Source organism: Erpetoichthys calabaricus, chromosome 1, assembly GCF_900747795.2.
Source record: "Erpetoichthys calabaricus chromosome 1, fErpCal1.3, whole genome shotgun sequence".
In the NCBI taxonomy this organism is placed as follows: Eukaryota; Metazoa; Chordata; class Cladistia; order Polypteriformes; family Polypteridae; genus Erpetoichthys; species Erpetoichthys calabaricus.
In genome coordinates this window covers 181,172,572-181,187,422 of record NC_041394.2, presented here as the reverse complement: position 1 = coordinate 181,187,422, position 14,851 = coordinate 181,172,572, and the positions used below count along the sequence as shown (strand labels likewise).

Here is a 14,851-nt window from a genome sequence, read left to right as displayed (position 1 = left end):
TGGTTTGTGTCAGGATTAATATTTTGCACTCACACTAAGCTGCTCAATTTATGGTTCATTAGACCAGAACATATATTTCCAACATTTTTCAGATTGGGACACATGTCTTCTTGCAGTCTACAGACATGTGTTGGGTTACAGTGTCCTTCATCTAGCCACTCTTCCAAAGAAGCCAGATCTGTGGTGTGCAGCTGAGGTTGCTGTCCTCCCACACTAACAATGAAACTCTGTAATTAGCTCAGCAAGGTCACTGGTCATTTTGTTGGACATCTTGGTTCACTTTATAAAGATATTCTAAATTAGGAAAATCCTTGACTGCGTTCTTGAGAAATTTTGACAGCCTCAAAAAAAATAACATCTACTATAATCTGCTGAGGCTTGTATGGGTAATAATTGATTTTATGGTCAGACATACACTGTCAATTTTAACACAGGAAAACAGATGGACAAACAGGACTTTATTTGTCCCAATGGGAAATTAAGACTTTACAGAAACTCAAGAAAAATAGAACAAACAGCAACAACTAACACCCACCCATAAAACAGACACAAAACCTTCAAGCTTGGCTCAAAATAAGAGAGCTGTTGCTGTCTAATAACATGTAGGTGGGAGAATGGTGGATCAGACTGTGGTCAGATATGGGTTTTGGTGCAGTATGTTTGCAATTAAAGGCATCTTTAACATTTAAAAAAAGTAGCTCCAGCTTGTTGAGACTACGAGTGGTACATGACACACATTGATGAAAGTTTGTCACTGTTGAAGTCACATGGTTGGAGCCACCACATATTATAACTGCAAGTCATAATTATTCATCATTAGAATGTTGGTGACAGAGTGGATCATTTCTGTTGCCAAGTCCCCATTTGCAGAGGGAAAAATTTACACATTAATAAGTGTGGAAAGCAGCCCGGACACAGACAGGCAGACATGTTTAAATCACCCACAACATGTTTATTATGCAACTATTTACAGTGAAGCACATACAACCCCCCAAAACTCCCCCAAAGTCCAGGCCTTTCCTATATGATGCCTTCTTCAGGTCCACCTCCACTCCTCTCCTCCAAGACTTTGTCTCTCGTCCACCCGACTCCAGCCATTGAATGGAGGGAGGTGGCCCCTTTTATCCCCACCCGGATGTGCTCCAGGTGCCTCCCGATTAGCCTCCGCCGGCACTCCCCAGTGTGGCGGAAGTACTGGCTGCGCACCCAGATGCACTCCGGGTGTCCCTGGTCTTGTACCCCCAGCACTTCTGGGTGTGGTGCAAGTGCTGAGGGCCAGGGCTCCACAGGCATCAGGGCGCCCCCTGGCAGTGACCATGGGCCCCTATAGGGTTGAGCTTCCAAGCTCAGTTCCAGTGATCCCCAAAGCAACCAGGGCGGTCGCCCCCTCGTGGTCTGGAGGAGGCGTAATCCCTCCTCCGGTCCTTCTGGCTGGGTGCCACCCCCAGCCACTTGCCACATAAGGAAGATGTTATCTGTCTAGAGAGTGTAATAAAGGTGCTATATTGCACCCGACCCGACACAGACTCACACGGGAGGCACGTGTAAAAGCAAATAAACTGTTTATTTTTCTACAGCTGGAGGGCACGTCTTCCCCGTAATCCCTCCAGCCACAACACAGTCCCAAAAGACAGTACAATCATCAAGCACTCTTCTTCTCCTCTCTTTCACCACCACTCCTCCTCAGCAAGCTTTGTCCACCTCCACCCAATTCTGGCCGCTGAGTGGTGGTTGCTGGCTCCCTTTTATTGGGTACCCGGAATTGCTCCAGGTGGTTGATTGCTGACATCTGGCTGCATTTCTGGGTAAGGCGAAACTAGTGCCCAAAAGGGGCCAGCAGCTCCTGTTGCAGCACCCACGGCAGCACCTGCAGAACCTCACAGAGCTGCACACAACTCCAACCCCCATGAAGCCCTGGGGGAGTCCGAGGCACCGCTGCAACCCAAGGAGGCTGCCATCTAGGGTCCAGGGGGAGATACTGGACTTCCCCTTGTCCTCATGGCAGGTGTGGTGAAGGGGCATGTTACAAGGCCGGATTCCTACAGTCAAAATTTCAGTTCCTGTATTACAAAATATAGTTAATTGTAATATGGTCTCTTTTACACCATTTTATACCACTCCTCGTTCACATGAATGATGAGTACCCCTCCTGCAATTTTTGCTCTCTGTCTGAATCAGATGAAATCTATCCACCCACCATTAGAAGAATGTCACGAATATCAGGCAAAGCCAGCATTGCGTAATAAACCAAATGCACCATGACTTGCAATCAGAGCGAACAGTTCATCCATCATATTTAAATGATATTGAACGTTTCCCACTATGGGAGAGAAAGGCCAATTTTGAATCCTTCATTGGACAAACAGTTTCTTTGATAAAGTGAAACAGAGCTGCTTAGGCACTCATTATATCATTGCTAGCAGATGAATGCAGAAATATTCAATATACCCTATTTTATTTACGTTTCTCAGTGTCTCTTACGTTTTCAGGTGTTGTAGGTGTAAGGTAGCCTTCTGATCTTCTTCGTTCTCCATGTGATATCTTCAAAGTTTGCAGCTTGTGCAAAAGGGACATAAAACAAGCCAGCACTCAATTACCAATGAAAATCAGCAAATAATTTGAAAATTTCAAATCCATTCCATACAACATATAGTGGCTACTTTCAGGGACAAGTCAGCTCGTACCTAATCTTTTCATAAAAAACGTTCATCAAAAAATTGTCACTACAATCAAAAAACAGAGAAAGCCTTTCTGTAAAAGGCTGTCACCTGCACTTGCACCCAGATGGGACTACATCATCCAATGTTCTGCATTCTCCAACCATTTGATGCTTTAACAGGCTGGGTAGAACTAAATTCAACAAATTATGCAATAGCTTTTGTAATTAAATCATGACCCTTATGTTTGTTCTATATTATATATTAAAATTATACTTTGGCAGTGTAGATTAATTTTATGGACAGAGCACAGCAGTACTGCGGCACTGTGGTTTGTGCTGCTGTTTTAAGGTTTGTGAACATGACGTAAGGTCTCAGCTTAGTCACTGTATATGTGGAGATGACACATTCCTTGTCTCTGCAGATTTCCTCCCAGTTCCCAAAGTTATGGAGGTTAGATTGACTGGCAACCCTACATTGGTGCTGCATCTTGACAGTGTACAGAAGTGACTATAAAGGCTAATAGAATGTTAGGTTATATAGCCCAATGTGCGGAGTACAAGCCTATGGAAGTCATTCTGAGGATTTAAAATAATGGACCTCGAATACTAGGCACAATTCTAGTCCCCATATTACAAAGGACACATAGGAGCACTAGAGCAAATCCAGAGATGAGCAGCTAGGCTAATTTCAGGACTACATGGTATGAACTATGAGTAAAAACTGAAAAAACTGAACCTTTTCAATTTAACCAAATGGGGGGTTAAGAGAAAGGGATTAGTAAATGGATTCCAGATGCTATTTAAAATAATTTGATCAAAATTAGCATAAGATTACAGCCTGTTTTAAGGGTTAACTTTGCACACATGTTAGAAATAGACCCAGTGAACCATAGATATGTGGAACAAATTACCAAGAAGAGTGGTAGTGAATATTACTTTGAGGATTTTCAAATCTTGATTGAATGATTTTATAAAACATAGGTGAGTAGGACTGACAAGCTTTGCTGATGCTGGATGGCCTAATCTCCCCAGAATTGTTCTTATATTCTTCCGAGTGAGTGGAGTGTGCACACAATTCATGCCTTGCATTTTTGTTAGGATAGACTCCAATTCTCCTAATGAATAAAGTGGGTCTTTAAAATAGGTGAATGGACATTTGCAACATGCAGTTTTTTTATTTTTTTCTGAAAATGTTAACAGAAAAAGGCAGCTCAGTTCATACTGGATGAAGTGACTTTAATGAAGTTAGTTTGTTTTGGGTTAGCGCTACCTGTGTTGTAATGTTAGAACAATATTACTTTAACTGGCTTCTTTCAACAAGCTTTCATTTACTTTTCACCACGACTGCAGTATTGCATTTTTCATACCACGTTCAGAGGTGTGGAAGAAGGAGGTATGTGTAAAATTTCAAGGCATTGTTAATAATTTTCTTAAATAAATGCCCTCTGTTTTGTTAAAGGCATTGGTTATGCTGCACAAGTTATTGTGGCCTTCCTGAACATCTACTACATCGTCATTCTGGCCTGGGCTTTATTCTATCTGTTCAATTCATTCAAAACAACTCTGCCATGGTCGACTTGCGATAACTACTGGAACACAGGTTAGTGAATTTGATATGTCTCTTCCGATGTTCTGTAACCATCTAAATGAGTTTTGGACCCACTTAATAATAAAAAAGGTAAACTGATAAGAAGCAATATAATCTTTTATGCATGTATAATTACTTTTTTCTGTCTAATAAATGACGTGGAACTGGGAATTTTTGAAACCTAACAAAAACGAATTATTGCTGATATTCTGTACATTGAACACTTCTGATAAACTTTAAACACTAGGAAGCTTTTAAATTTTCATAATAAAATCAAGTTGCTGAAGTCTGTGACAATGTAATGTGGATGTTTGCTGCAAGACAACACAAAAATACATACACTTATTGTTGATCATCTTGTCAGTAGTAAGAAGCACTAGCAAGTTATCTCTTTCCCTGCGTATAACAAGTTTTATCTTCTTCCCAGGGCCATTAGACTCCACTTCACTTTTATGGTCACCCAACAAATGATGTGGCAAAAGGAGGCTTTAGGAATCTGTTTTTTAATGTTTAGTGAGTTTTGTCACCCCTTTTTAGTGTCTATTGGACCAATGACAGAGATTTAATATGCATTGTTGGAATGATAGATGTTTTGATAGCGTGTCAATTATGCCCAGGATACCCTAAATAAGGGGAGTTTAGAGAGTAGATGCTATTTTCAGTAGGAAAATTTACAACATAAACATCACCATCATAATGACATTTTAAATTTGTAATACTAGATTTAACGAAAAACAAAAAGATAACACAGTGAAAATACAAAGGAAAACAGACATACTGTATTTAGTGGGTTAGTTTGGCACCATCTCCATCATTGACCAGGAGTGCTATAATTGGCATTTTTGTTTAGGTTTTTATGGGGCTTTGTAAGTATTAAAAAAGGGACATGTATTTTCTGCAGTTTTTCAACCCAAAGAATTCAAGACTTATTATTTGTTTTTGTTATTCTTTCTTCGAAAGTTGTTAATTTTATACCGTTATTTCTTGACACCATTTTGTTTGATTTTGGGCTTTGCCATTTTGGGTCTTTTTGCATGGTCTATTGACATAGAAATGTATCTGAAGATTCTTCAGAAATGCATAACGTGATGTTATTGGCACAGCCATATTAAGTCACAGAATGCATTCCTGGATCATTTGAGATTTGGATACTTAGAACTGATTATGTACAATTTATTCTGTAACTCCTGGTACTAGAAACTGATTTTTGGCTTAGCATTTTCTGGTTATGCCCGTGGCTTGTTATTGGCTACATCTTATCTACCGGTCAGTAAAATTTTTACAGACTTATTTTTTTTTCAGTCATTAAAGGGAGCAAGTCGCTTCACATGCTTGTACTCCAAATGTAGAAAATCCATTATGAAAACCTGCTTAATCCAGCTCATGGTTTCAAGGAAATAGGCCCAGTCTAGAATGGACAGTAGATCATCACAGATCACACTAATGCACACTGACATGGAGCATATTTATGAGTTGCCAATACATCTAACTGGCATATTTTTTTGAGAAGAATAGAGTACATGGAGAAAACTGCTTGCAGACATGGGAAGAAAGTGCAAAGTGTACAGAAAAAGTGATCAGCCCGAAATTCAAACCCAGTGTCTGGAGCTGTGAGGTAGTACCATGTTCCACCATCTGAATGAAAACATTTATTGAAATTCCACTGTAGTTCACTACCTGTAAAACAGCTTGGTATTATGTTCACTGGAGAAGGGTATTATATTGTATCATTTGTTTTGGTTCCATGGCTTGTTCTGCAGCCTCATAGTTCTGGGGATCTGGACTTGAACCCCAGCCTGGTCACTAAAGTTTTCATATTCTTTCCATATCCATAGAAATTTTCATCAAATTAGTTTGCACGAGTTGAGTGTGTGCTTGAGTATGCCTTGTGTTGGGCTGGCACTCCATTTCCAGCAATGTGCACAATGCTGTTAAGGACTGGCTCTGAATCTCCATGACTCTACAGTACAGTCAAATATGCAGCTTCACAAAATGAATGGCTGGATGTTTATAATGGTGAAGGAAAAGATTTGAGCTAACAAGATTTCATTCACATCCAGTATAAAATAATCCTAATGACTAGAAATCAAATGTTTGTTATATGACTATATGATTCCCTATACATCTGTTTGTGGGCTAACAGTGGGATTGGGTTGTAAACCCTCAAGTCTGAAGTTTAACTGCCATTTTTTGATCTTAAGCATATCATTTAACTTGTGTGTACCCTGAATGGATAAATCAACATCTCACTGAAAACTGTTCCTGTAAATTGTTTTGCTGTTGCATTCACCATGACTGGTAGTACCATATGTAATACAAATAGTGTCTGTTTCTCCACATGCTGTAAGTTTATTCATAATCTACACACAATTAATTGAGGCTCATTTTGATGTACCTAATGTCTATCCCTCTCTTTTTAAAGAAACTTGTATTCAGAAATGGAATAATACAAATGCAACATTCAACGCCACGGCACCCGAGGTTGAATTCTGGGAGTAAGTGTTTAACTTTAATGGCATGTTTTTCATTCTGTCCCATGCTTATTGAAACAGTATCCTGTTGTGTTGTGACCATTTCCTGTCACCTGTAGATTTATTATGTTAGGCGATGTAAGATTGCCATGTACATATTACTATAGAGCCACCAAGTTATTGATGTAAGTTGGAGTGCACTCAGATAAAGTAGTAACCATTTATCATTTAAGTCAACCCTCTGTATACAGTGGAGTGTGTGTCTTCAGGAAACTGTTCCATCACTGTGGTATTTGTATGTTAAAGGGCATATATTATTATAATCTTATATTACTGTTGTATAAGTGTGTAGTTCTATATAATTAATGTATATTCAATATTAAGTGAAATAATAGTCATATGTGACTATAATATTAAAAATAGCTCCAACCTCTCATAAACCTGAATTGGATTAAGCAGGATCGAGAATGTTAAGTTATATTTCATTACCAACAAAATGTTAAAAGTGCTGTAATAGTGTCTTTATATGATATAACAGAATATACACTTTTTCTTCACAACGACAACTTCTTTAAAATGTAACAATACACAGAATATAATGATTTCATTTATTACATTCTCACGACTTAAGATGTCTGGTTTCAATTTTAGGTATAGTAAAATGTTTCTTCTTGACAGAAGTAATCTATACATTTCAGGATCCGTGTTTTGGGCCAGTCACCAGGCATTCAGCATATTGGACATCTCCGGTGGGAGCTTGCACTCTGCCTTCTTTTGGCCTGGATTGTGTGCTACTTCTGCATCTGGAAAGGTGTCAAATCTACTGGCAAGGTGAGATGGTGACATCTGCCTGTACATCAGCTACAGTCAAAGCTGTGCAAGGCACTGATTGTTGTATTTTTGCCCTCAGGTCAGCCATGTGCTGCGCTGAATTAGTGTGTAGGTGTCTTCTAGCTAGCTAGCTAGCTAGAATATACATTAAACCACTGCTGAAAGAGTAAAAATATTTTACTGCTTTACAAAATTGATGCAATTAGAAAAAAAGGCATGAATGGTGGATATAACAAGCTTTCAGTTCTCATGAAAGAAGTGATTTGGTAGAATTTAATACTTACATCATAAAAATGTGACCTAAAATAGATTAGATTATGCTAGATTAGAACAATTGTACTGAAAATAATGATGATAATACATTTAATCTATTTAATACTACATGAAAATATATACTGCATAATAATAAACTCTTGGAGATGGATAAACGTAATGTTATTTTTGTTGTATTACTATTCATCCATCCATCCATTTCCAAATCCTCCAGTTCCAGGTTACAAAAGGCTTAAGTCTATCCTTAATAACATTGGGCACAGGACCACCCTGGACAGGAGGAACCTAAACACAACTCCTCAATCACTTTTAAGTCACCAGTTATCCTAACATGTTGTATATGTGTCTGACATACTGTATGTAAAGAAAAAACAGACTATCCAAAGAAAAGTACTCAAAAAAGTAATGCTGGAGTCAAGATGTAACCCAGTAAGACAGAGCTGTGATACATGCAACTACATAACAGTAAAAAATAAAAAAAAATGTAAAAAAAAAAACACAATAAAATAAATATTAGGATTTGCAGTACAGCCGTGACAAAAAATAAATGCAATAAACATTCCTTTAAAATGTGCTATAGAAATACATGTTGTTTAGTCATTTATCAGCTGCCGTTAGTCATTACATAAGCCCTACAATAAACAATTATATTTTATTGTTAATACAAGTTCATTATTGGTTATTTTTGAGTTACTTTCACATCTGCAATAAAAACTGAAATTAATTGTGCATATGAAATTAATTGTGTCCATTTAGTCAAGTATCTTCTCAGAGACTTGTAGAGTGTACTTGTTGCTGGACTCAAGTAACTACTTTATTACAGTTGACACCTACCATTTTTAACCAAACATTTCTTCGTCTGTAGGTAATTTAAAAACATAATTTCATTTGCTTAGAACTATGCAATATTGGTGCTTTTGCTATTGTTGTCTGGATGACCTGATCATTTGTACTCATCCATACTGTATGTCTTTGCTACATGCAGGTTGTTTACTTCACTGCTACATTCCCTTATGTCATGTTGATCATACTGCTAGTGCGAGGCTTGACTCTTCCTGGAGCAAAGGATGGAATTATGTTTTATCTTTATCCAGATATTTCAAAGCTCAGTGATCCACAGGTAAGATCATTTTAGTGTATATGCTGTACACACATATATATGCATAGTTGTAAATGAAAGTTTATGAACCATTTATAATTACCCAGATTTCTGTAATAAGTTTCATAAAAACATGGTCTGATCTACAGGTAAGTCATAATAGTAGACATATACAATCTACCTAAACTAATAACACATAAGGATTTGTTCTTTTTCTAATCAATATTATTTAATTATTTTGTTTAGCCTTTTATAATAGTTCATGCCCTTTAATTCTGAGATGAACTTGGTTGCTGTTTGTAGCGTGGTGACCAGAACTGCACACAATAACCTCCAGATGCTGTCTTACTTTGGCATTATAAAGATGGATCATAAAGTCCCTTAGTTTATATTCAAGAGCTTTTACAACATGATTTAACATTTTAATTGTCTTTTTAAACTCTTCTGCATATTGTTCCTGCAATACGGTCATTGTATCAAGAAAACCTTTTCAGTGTTTGCTTCCTATCTGTCTGTATCACCAATCTTCTGTTTTAAAATGAATGTTCCTTTTCTCTGCATTTACCACTAATTCTCTCACTCCATGTGAAGCATCCTCTTCTTATCTGCACTCTTCATCTCTGTCCTACTAACCAACCTGAAGTGCAGTATTTAGGTTATCTCTCGTGTCAGGAGATAAAGGAAAAAAGTTGTTGTCATGGACAGGCTCAGGTCAAAACCAAGAATAGGTGGACAAGGCGGAAATGACAGGCTCAGGGGATCACAACTCGAAAGTGATGTCACTTGTCTTTTAGTCGCCAGTAGTCAGGTCAGCGGGAGAAAAGAGAAGAGAGACATTACGCAACAGCACCACCCCTCAACTTGGGGTGGAATTACCATTAAATGGGCCCTGAACTTGTCTCCCATGTGCATGTGTGTTACAATGGCAAAATTAAACTTGAAGTCTAAGCATAAAAATTAGAGGGCAAATCAAAAAGAATGTGATGTTAACTCAAGATTGTTTTTAACTATCTAAGGAGCTTTTTACAACAAGTCTTCAATCCACCATAAAATTTCAGAGAATGCTAGGCATTTCCATTTTATAGTGGAAGCCCTGGTGATATCACACACTGCAAATTAGATGGTCACAATAGGCAACACAGTATGACAGCTGCCTAGGCAGTCAAACAAGATTTTAAATATTTTTATTGAATTTAAAAATTAAATACAGACATTTTATTCAGGACAGAAGGGCAATGATCCAAAGCCCAGAATAAAACATGACTTATATTTAACTACTACAAATAACTTTTTTAACAATATAATTGGAATTTCATCCAAAGGTCTAAAGGAGGTTACATTTTAGAGATCGGTCAAAAATGTCCTGTTCTGCAATTAGTTTAAATTTGCTAAGAGGGCATGTTGTGATTTAAAAACTTGCATTGACACAAGATGATGGGATATTCTTCATGGTAGTTTGCTCTTTAAAAATTGCAGCCCTCTTGCATGCCTTTCACTCCAAAATAAATACAGCTGGAGAAAACCCATGGAACAGCAGTTAGGGGTCTCTAACAACCATCTGTGTCATTGTAGGAGGCCATTAAGGTGTCCTAAAGTGTTAGATAGCTTGTCTGTTGATAGGTGAGTTACATGTTGCATAGGGCTAATTACTTAGTTTACAATCTTTGTAGCAGCCAAAGCCACACATCTAGTGTTAAAATAATCTTTTACAACTCATAGACTTGGCTATGAGTAGTTGAACAGTTTCTGGAAGGTTACAACTTCCAGCTTTTGGCTGAAGAGTCCTCAATTTACCTTTGCTGGTAGTATTTAAATCCTCATGCCCCTATAAATATGTATATGAGTGTATATGCACTGTATGCTGTATTTGTGCAGCGGATTCAGAAGGTATTCAGACCCCTTCAAATTTTGCAGTGGATTTAATTTTAGATGGATACATTTTCCTTTTTTGCCACTCGATCCACACTCAATAACCCATAATAACAAAGTGAAACATGTTTTCAGAAATGAAATCTTTCATTCATATAAGTATTCAGACCCATAATTTAATATTTGGCAGCAATTAAAGTTTTGAGTCTTCTTGAGTAAGTCATTACAAGCTTTACACATCTGTATTTCACCAGTTTATCATTGTTTCTGGCAGATCCTCTCATGCTCCGTTAGATTAGATAGGAAGTGTCTATACTCTCTATGTGTGCTTTATGGGGTTTAAGTCTGGGCTTTGACTGGGCCACTCAAGGACAGTCAGAGACTTACCACAAAGCCACTCCAGTGTTTTCTTAGCAGTATGGTCGCTGTTATGCTATAAGGTGAACCACCTTCTGAGTCCTAGGTCACTTGCATTCTGGATTAGAATTTCTTCAAGGACCTCTCTGTATTTGGCTGCATTCTGACCAATTTCCTTGATCTCTCAACTGAGAAGCACCCCAACATAAGAGGCTGCTATCACCAAGCTTCACTGTGGAGATTTTATTAGGCAGCTGAGGAACAGTGTGCCTGGTCTTCACCAGATAAAGTACTTAGAGTTCTGGCTAAAGAGTTCAATTTTTTAAGACCAGAGAATCCTTTTCCTTTAAATGTCTTCCTTTGCTTTTAGTCAAAAGTGGTATCCAACTAACCATACTGCCAAAAATGACTGATTGATGGAGTGCTGCTAAGATTATCATACATTAAACAGGTTGTCCCATCTTAAAAGATTACATTTGAAGCTCTGTTAATGTGACAGCTGGGTTCTTGGTCAAGTCCCCAACCAAACCCCTTCTTGTCTCATTATTTATTTGGTTAGATAACCAGCTATAGGAAGAGTCCTGGTGGGTCCAAATTTTTTCCATTTCACAATTATTGAGACCACTGTGCATCTGGGAACATTCAAAGCTTTAGAAATCATTTTATACCCTTGCCCTAATTTATGCCTCACTACAATCTGACTGTGGAGGTCTACAGAGAGTTCCTTGGATTTCATGTCTTGGTTTTTCTCCTGACATACAGTGTGAATTGTGTGACCTTATATACACAGTTGGGTAACTTTCTAAGCAACGTTTAATCAGTTCAATTTGCCACACGTGGACTCCTGTCAAGTTCTACACATATTCAAGGATAACTGAAGCAAACAGGATGCACCTGAGCACAATATGGAGTGGCACAGCATACGTTATATGAAAAACAGATTTCAGTTTTTGAATTTTAATAAATTTGCAAACCTTCCTGAACATATGTTTTCACTTTGTCATTATGGGCTATTCAGTGTACACTGACTGGCAAAAATGGCAAATGTATCCATTTAACATTATATCTACAACACAATAAAGTCTGCAGAAAGTAAAGGAGTATGTATGTACACTGTATGCACAGCATACTTATACACACAAATTAAACATACATTGGTATAAAGCAATAAGGTTCACACCAAAGCAACATATCATTCTTTAACTCTGCACATACAATTTATGATGAGTAAAACATTTAACACTTTGAAAACCCCTTGAAATCAGACCGGGGCACTTGTGAGCAGATACCCACACCAAGAATAACCACTAGATGAAACTATTTTCCAAATAAAATAGCTTTATTACAGAAAAATAACAGATATAAGGGAGGCTGTCAAAAGAATGGGCAACATTGAGTAATACAAACTAAACACAATTCCCAATAAAGACTGTGTTGCTTGGGTCTCACTTTACCTAATCTTCTCTTGTCTCACGTTTTGGCTTTATTCTCTAATGTTGGCTTTCTCTTCCTCTTCTCCATTCTGGCAGATGAATCCTTGGTCATTTCTCCACTACCAACTGTGGATTCCTCTGGGAGAGGCTGTGGGGACCCTTTTACTGCTAGACACAGGAGTAATCCCGGTGTCATAAGTGTATTCTAGCGCTTCTATGTCAGCTGGAAGCCCATAAAAGACTTAAGGCCACCTCTGTTATGAATCCTACCCATCCCTCTACTCAGACTGAGGCTTTGAAGTATTTATGGATATGCTCTTTGAGAACTAAAATAAACAAAGGTATTAGATAAGTAGTAGTCCTCTTTGACATACATTTAGCTGCAGTATGTGAGACACAATTATGTAAGATGTAGAGAGTGTCTGCTTGCAGGAAACACCAAAGGTGAGCTGCTATATTAAGTTGCAGCACACAAACTGCAAGAGACCATCACGATGACATACAATTAATTAACGGAAATTCCAATTCGATACAAGCTGTGCTGATTGGAGATTTGATCTCTTTTTTCACTTTCCAGTTTGCAATTTGCAATGCAGAGTCTATTTATGCATCATTCGTAGCATACTGAACTTAAGATTGCACTCAAAAGCTATTGACATTTTCATTTGGGATATCAAATACTATATAACAGCCAAAGCCACCATTTGTCTAGATTCATCTATCCATCCAGTTTAGAGAAAATAAATACTGTATTTACTAATTCAGCAACATTTCCACAGTTTTCTAAAGCATTGCATAGACTTTTTTGTAAACTAATGTTCATACATTAATAAGAAATATCAGCAAGAAAGTTGCAAGCTAGTGACTGTCATGAGAAAATGCTTTGTTTGGCTAATTGACTGCTTTCTATCATTTTAAAATATACATACCTGGCTATTTATTGTTTACTGTTTACTATGCTCTTTGCTTACAAAAGAAATGCACAATGACAATGCTGTCATCTCTCTTATGTTTTATGTTTAGGTGTGGCTGGATGCAGGAACCCAGATCTTTTTTTCTTATGCTGTGTGCCAAGGCGCTCTAACTGCTCTGGGGAGCTACAACAAATACAACAACAACTGCTATAGGTAAATGTGACCCTTTTCAATAACTCATGGATTGAGGGACACATTTTATGGGGTCATTTACAGTCAGGCCCATTGGACAGTGACACAATTTTCATAATTGTGGTTCTGTATGTCACCGCAATGAATTTGGAATAAAGCAACCATTATGTGATTGAAGTTTAGACTGTCAGGATTAATTTAACAAAAATATTGTATGAGCTGTTTAGGAATGACAGCCATTTTTCTGCATAGTCCCCCCATTTTCAGGAGCTCAAAAGTATATGGACATTTCACTGACAAGCTGTTCCATATCCAGGTGGGAGTAGTTCAATCTGTAATTTCATTAACTATTAAGCTGGTAGAAGGTCTGGAGTTGTTTTGAAGTGTGGAATTTGCATCTGGGAGCTATCACTGTGAACTCTCAATATGGATGTCCAAAGAGCTGTCCATGGAATGAAAAAACAGGCCATAATTAGGCTGAGAAAGCAACACAAACCCATCTGAGAGACAGCAGAAACACCAGGGGCCTCATGTATATACGGTGCGTATGCACAAAAATGTTGCATACTTCCGTTTCCACGCTCAAATCGCGATGTATAAAACCTAAACTTGGTGTAAACCCACACACATTTTCACGGTAGCTCAAACCCTGGCGTACGCAAGTTCTCTGCTCAGTTTTGCAAACTGGTGGCACCCAGCATCAAAGCAGTGCTTTTATTCCAGTGTGGTTTCCCTTTCTTTTTTAGATCCACATCACTGACGTGGCTTTATCATATACACTGAAATTAACTGCATATTGTTTATTAGTTTAAGGCATCTGACTGTAATTAACCTGTAACAATATAATGGTCCATGAAATGGCATAACTATTCCAAATACTATAGCTGCTTTAGCGTTGTTACTCTCACTGCACCTTCTTCTTCTTCTTTCAGCTGCTCCTGTTAGGTGTTGCCACATCGGATCATCTTTTTCCATATTACTCTCACTGCACCACTCGGAGTATTTATATCACTTTATCTGAGTGTGAATCACAGCTGTACAGCAGCTGGTCAGAAAGAGAATTATCAGTATAGCATCAAGCACACACGGCCTCAGCCATGCTGTCTATTGAACTACTCTCATACAGCAAACGCTTCAGAGCCTTTCCTGTACGGCCCTCGCGGTT

General features: G+C 38.0%; 1 protein-coding gene across 1 annotated transcript in view; it reads left to right on the top strand.

The window, feature by feature from the left end:
• LOC114654537 (sodium- and chloride-dependent GABA transporter 2-like) overlaps positions 1 to 14,851 on the top strand; it is a 160,281-nt gene that overhangs the window by 70,986 nt on the left and 74,444 nt on the right. The window contains exons 5-9 of the mRNA XM_051930797.1: positions 4,119 to 4,259; positions 6,670 to 6,742; positions 7,417 to 7,549; positions 8,808 to 8,942; positions 13,604 to 13,707. Of these exons, the coding sequence (XP_051786757.1) occupies positions 4,119 to 4,259; positions 6,670 to 6,742; positions 7,417 to 7,549; positions 8,808 to 8,942; positions 13,604 to 13,707 (586 nt within the window). The remainder of the gene's footprint in view (positions 1 to 4,118; positions 4,260 to 6,669; positions 6,743 to 7,416; positions 7,550 to 8,807; positions 8,943 to 13,603; positions 13,708 to 14,851) is intronic.